The 6,328-nt window shown below is 32.7% G+C and overlaps 1 protein-coding gene across 1 annotated transcript; it reads left to right on the plus strand.

Moving 5' to 3' along the window:
• The first annotated feature begins 890 nt into the window (after positions 1–890).
• On the plus strand, positions 891–6,328 carry LOC143573822 (prolycopene isomerase, chloroplastic-like). The gene is made up of 13 exons (XM_077058607.1): positions 891–1,540; positions 2,434–2,640; positions 2,754–2,853; positions 3,432–3,514; positions 3,877–3,933; positions 4,014–4,166; positions 4,808–4,886; positions 4,984–5,132; positions 5,229–5,363; positions 5,536–5,649; positions 5,791–5,901; positions 5,992–6,100; positions 6,198–6,328. The coding sequence occupies exons 1-13, from the start codon at positions 1,022–1,024 to the stop codon at positions 6,269–6,271; spliced, it is 1,890 nt and encodes a 629-aa protein (XP_076914722.1). The 5' UTR covers positions 891–1,021; the 3' UTR covers positions 6,272–6,328.

Consider the following 6,328-nt stretch of genomic DNA (forward strand, 5'->3'; position numbering starts at 1 on the left):
ATTTTGTATGTCACCTTTTTATTTTGTCAAACCAATTATGCAACCTTGTCCCCCCAATTGGATCTATAAACAGTTGTTTTGGAATTATAAATACCATATATTGTAACGAGTTATGATCATCCAGAAGTTTACATATCTACTTTCTATCCTTCCTTTAATTAGTTCTATAAAGCTAAAGAATAATAACATTGTCTTCGTTATAGTTAGAGGTAGAATTATAACAAATCTCACATGTGAATATTCTAGCCACAAGTCCCACCTTTTAAACTATTTTTCTCATTGAACCTCCGTTAGAAAAAAACGTAACCCCGTTATGTTTTATTGTTTTAATAGAATTAATGTTTTGATTGGAAGGAGGATATGAGTTGATTGATGTAAAAATTATAACAGTGCTTCAAACGGACTTGCTTCGTTTTTGTTAAAGTTTAAGCACCGTTTGGAGCACCACTTTGATTGGAAGGAGCACCGTTGGAACATCATTTTGAGATAATTTTTACACTAATTAGCTCATATTTTTTTTTTCCGATCAACAGCCCTAAACTATCAGTTTAAAATTCAAATAAAACTTAAATAAGTTTAATTTTTTAACAACGTCCAATAAGAAAAAATAATTAAAAAGATAAAGACCAGTGACAAAAATATATTCATATGAATTATAATGTTTATTTGCTAGATTATCAAAAATTTAAAATCCAATATTTCATATTAAATCAACATGGCCACAAATTAATATTTGCAATAGTTATCCCAAACTGAACCAAACACAAAGATGCCCATAAAGCAAACTCTTAATACTTCAAAAGATTCCAAGCTGGCCAACATTTTAGGAATTTTGTCTCATCTCCCAACCAAACCAAATCAATTCATATTTTGGTTGGAATCATCATCATCATCATCATCTTCATCTTCATCTTCATGTCACCTCTTAATTTTAATAATAAAAATAATAATAATCCCACCTCAACCACCCAACCCAATATTACACTCTCCTCTTCAACCCACCTTCAAGATTTTATAAAATATGCTTTCAAATATTCAACTTGGCAGCTTCACTACCTGCAAATCAATAAACATGAATACAAAGCTTCAATCTTTTCTTGATTTTCACCAACCCAGATGCCAAAAACCCTTAAAAACCCTAACTTGCACTGTTTTATACAAACCCAAATCATCAAGACTGAGTCTTTATTGTTCCAAACCCTTGAAACAACAAAATTATGGTATTCAAGAAGTGGGTTTCTTGAAAAAAGTTGAATTGAATAAGAATTTGGTGTCTGTTAGTGTTAAATCTGTGATGGGTGTTAGTGAAGTGGTGGAGAAAGATGATGTGGCAGAGGGGATGAATAATGGTGGTTATGATGCAATTGTGATTGGTTCTGGGATTGGTGGGTTGGTTGCGGCTACGCAGTTGGCGGTTAAGGGGGCGAAGGTGTTGGTGCTTGAGAAGTATGTGATTCCTGGTGGGAGTTCAGGGTTCTATGAGAGAGACGGGTATACTTTCGATGTCGGTTCGTCTGTCATGTTTGGGTTCAGTAATAAGGTACTTTGATTCGGTTATCGGATTATTTTACTCGTGTTTGTTAGGTTTAGTTATAGTTATGTTGTCAATTGTTAATTATTATTACTCTTAGTTATGATTGAATCTTGATTGTGTGGATCATATGACAATTTTTCATTTTGTTGGTATGGATTATGGAATGGACTCTAATTGACAAATTAGGAGTGTTTGGATGTGTGTGTTTTTTTAAGTAACTATAGTCAGTTGCACATCCAAACAGCCCCCTTACAATAAGCGTTTAAACTATATATAGTTTTGTACGGTTTGACGGCTCGTCTAGGTTTTAACTTACGAGTGCTCGAGCTTGAGCTTGGCTCGTTTCAAGCTCTATTTTTAAAGCCCGAGCTCGACTCGTGAGTACTTTTCAAGCTCGAGCTCGGCTCATTTTTTTATTAGTTTATTAATTTATATGTGTTTGTTATTGTTTTCTATATATATATATATATTTTAATTATGTTTTTTATATGTAACATAATATGTTATTTAGTTATTTTTATCATAATTGTTACAACAAAATATGCTTATTATATTAAATAAAATTTGTATAGATAATAGGCTTGTTTAGGTTCATGAGCCTCGAGCTTGATAAGTGAAGCTTGGGCGTAGGCTTGTTTATTAAACAAGCTTAATTTTTGGCTTGGGCTCGTTTAAGACCGGCCAATCGACTTGATTCGAGCTTTTAACGTGCCAATAGCTAACTAACAGCTTTGCTCGTCTACACCGCTATATAAGTATATATTAACTACGATTTAAAATGTAATAAAATTTTTTAGACTCAAGAAAGAAAGAAATGTTTAGAAAATGGAAAATAATATTTGAGAAAAATGAATTAGAATGTGAACAATATAAAGTTAACCAATTTTCTTTTGTTATAGGGAAATTTGAATTTAATAACTCAAGCATTGGCGGCAGTCGGGTGTAAAATGGAGGTAATACCGGATCCAACCACCGTTCATTTTCATCTACCAAATAACCTTTCAGTTCAAGTACACCGAGAATACGATGATTTCATTTCTGAACTCACGAGTAAATTTCCACACGAAAAAGAAGGAATCCTCAAATTCTACAATGAATGTTGGAAGGTCTGTTTTGACTTTTGTTTAAGGTGATTGCAAATTGCAATATCTAGTTGCTCTTTTTCACCTCGGTTTTGAATCAAAACTTGCTAAAAACTCTATTTTGTTGGTTTTAACAGATTTTTAACGCGTTGAATTCGTTGGAACTCAAGTCCCTTGAGGAACCTATATACCTATTTGGTCAGTTTTTTAAAAAGCCGACCGAATGCTTGACATTAGGTATGTTTCCTATTTGCTAGATATGGTAAGGGTCAAATGGGCTATATTTTTGTACAGGTTGAAACGGGTTGGGTTGACCCGAAACATTTTTTGTTTTAATTTTTCTAATAGATAGTTAATGTGTAAGATATGTCATATGTATATAAAAATTTATAGTATTTCATTAATCTTTTTGAATAAAATGGTTTTGGAGGTTTTATAAATTAATAATACCATACGGGCTACTTTGGGCCCGTCAACTCCTTTTAAGCTATCTTTTTAATTACCCATTTGTCACGTTAGAGATAAAATTTAACCCAAATTTTTCACATGGGTGAAAGTTGCCACTTTTATTATTTAAGGTCAAATCATTAAACTTCTAGAAGCATGAAAGAACTCGTAAGTAAACTGATTATTGAGATAAATGAAAAAAATACCTACCTAACTGAAGTTTTAACCTTTTAATCAACTAATTATCTATTTCCGATTCTTTACAATAATCACATTTGAAATGCTCATCCAATGATCTTAACAACCCTTAAATGGGACCGAAAAATGATAGATTAACTCAATATATGCATTATTGGTGTCTTTTGTAGCTTACTATTTGCCACAAAATGCCGGATCCATAGCTCGCAACTACATAAAAGATCCCGAAGTGCTCTCATTCATAGATGCTGAGGTGGGCCCGTTAACTCATATTAACTAAGATTTAGATCCTTAATGTTATAATGTTGTTTTTTAATCAAAATTAGCACAATATGCCAAAATAAGTCGGGTTGACCCGATATCATTTTTTTTTTGTTACTTTCCTATATATTATTGTGTTAATTTTGATTAAAAACAAAATTACTAACATATGGATCTAAAATTCTAAATCTTAGTTAATTTTTTTGGTTTGGCTTGTTGACTTTTTTGAGATAAAAACATAACCCGAATCAACCCATAAGTAAATGGATTTATATTTTATAGCACCACCTATAAGTTATAGTATATATGATTGTTACTTTTTTCTTTTGAATACTGACCGTTTGATTCTTGCAGTGTTTTATTGTGAGCACGGTTAATGCTTTACAAACTCCCATGATTAATGCAAGCATGGTAAACAATTAAACATCAATTTTTTTTCATTGGTTTGTTATTCCTTTTCTACCCGTGTTTATGAATTATGTTGTTATTAGGTGTTATGTGACCGACATTTTGGAGGAATTAATTACCCTGTTGGTGGGGTCGGAGGGATTGCAAAGTCTTTGACACAAGGTTTAGTTAATCAAGGAAGTGAAATACTTTACAAGGCAAATGTCACAAATATTATAATTGACAACGGGAAAGCGGTGAGATTATTTTAATTATTGATATTATTATGTTAATGCTGTGATAGAAAATATTTGCATCTTGTTACCGTGAAATTTGTAGTTGAAATGACCTATTTGACCTTTGTTATTGTTACAAATAAATGAATAATGTTAATTTGGGCATGTATACCTCCTTAAATTGTGTTTATTGAAGGGTATTCGATTCTCGTTACAAGATGTTTCCTAGCTAATGACCTATGTGCCCTTTGTTTTTGGTCCATAAATTTTCTTTACCTTTTGTGATTTGATTATGGTAGGGTGTCTTCTAATTTCAAGAAGTTTGCTAATTAAGATGACATATTTTCTTTTTATTATCGTCGCAAATTACTATATAGTGTTGATTGGGGTTCATAGAATTCCTCTAATTTGGGTTTCTTGAAAGGTATTTATTTTCAATTTCAAGATAGTTTTCTAGTTAAGCATAAAATACATAAAGCGAGTTTCCTTTCGTTTACCTTTATCGAAAACGCCATTTCTTTCCAAGAAAGTAATATATAGTTGAATTGTCTTTTTTGCCCATTGTATTTATCGAAGGGTAGTCTAGTCATTTAGGTCAAACAAAACGTTACAATTAGCACAATATCCTATTTTATATGTATTTTTTTTTCGCATTATTGTAGGTTGGAGTGAGGCTCTCCGATGGAAGAGAATTCTTTGCCAAAACCATAATCTCAAACGCTACAAGATGGGATACTTTCGGTTAGTCTTCACTCAAATATATTATTGTCTGTATTCGTCTTTCATTCTTTATTCATGATGATTTAGATAATTAAACTTTATGCTTTCTTTATTTTAGGCAAACTTTTGAAAAAGCAAGATCTACCAAAAGAAGAAGAAAACTTTCAAAAAATTTACATAAAAGCCCCTTCGTTTCTTTCGATTCACATGGGGGTCAAAGCCGAAGTTTTGCCACCCGATACAGATTGCCATCATTTTGTTCTTGAGGTACTTATATCTTTATATATGTGTATATATATGAGTCAACCTATTTACAATTGCCATACAAATATTATATTTTTAAATTATTTTTTTATCGTGTAGGATGATTGGAAGAACTTAGAGGAGCCTTACGGGAGTATATTTTTGAGCATACCGACTATGCTTGATTCATCTTTGGCTCCGAAAGGGCGACATATCCTTCACATATTTACAACTTCGTCCATAGAGGATTGGCAGGTATTTATACGTTTAATATTTTTATCACATTGCAGTGCTTGAATCTACCATATGCGCTATGTCTAATATACCCTTTGGTGACAACAATGTACGACATGCATATATTTTATGTTTCACATTTTCACTCGGCATATTATTTATATTATATACTGTTTTCGGAAAAAAAAAATAGGGGCTTTCCACGAAAGATTATGAGATAAAGAAGGAGCTTGTTGCAGACAAAATAATTAGCAGACTGGAAAATAAACTATTTCCGGGCCTCAAAGCCGCCATCGAATTTAAAGAGGTACCGCATTTCCACTTGAAAGCAATAAATAAACTAAAAAAATATCATTTTAAATAGTTGTAACTTGTGCTTTATTGACTCACAAAATGGATAGTTAAATGACTAAAATAACCTTAACGTTTGTTAAATATTATTTGGCAGGTGGGCACACCAAAGACACACCGACGGTATCTTGCACGCGACAGTGGTACATATGGGCCAATGCCACGTGGCGTGCCTAAGGGCTTATTGGGAATGCCTTTTAATACCACCGTAAGTTATAGAGTTTTATCCAATATGCACTTTTATCATATATACAAGTCTTTGGATTTTAACCTGATGTTTTTGTATTGCATCGTGTAGGCTATAAACGGTCTATACTGTGTGGGTGACAGTTGCTTTCCGGGACAAGGTGTTATAGCCGTTGCTTTCTCGGGTGTAATGTGTGCACATCGAGTAGCTGCAGATGTCGGTAAGTAGTTTTAATTTATATTTATCATTATTTATGACGTCGTGTTTATGTTTCAAATTGTCACTAAAGGTTTTACTAAGCCCGTTTCTGTTTGCAGGACTTGAAAAGAGGTCACCCGTTTTAGATGCGGGACTCCTAGGAGTTCTGGGTTGGTTGAGGTCGTTAGCGTAAAACAGATTCTGTGTGTAATCATGTAAAATGTATTTGTTAAGCCGCTATATATGTATT

Source organism: Bidens hawaiensis, unplaced genomic scaffold (genome assembly GCF_021521415.1).
Source record: "Bidens hawaiensis isolate Kalapana, Puna unplaced genomic scaffold, B.hawaiensis_p1.1 tig00026651_1, whole genome shotgun sequence".
In the NCBI taxonomy this organism is placed as follows: Eukaryota; Viridiplantae; Streptophyta; class Magnoliopsida; order Asterales; family Asteraceae; genus Bidens; species Bidens hawaiensis.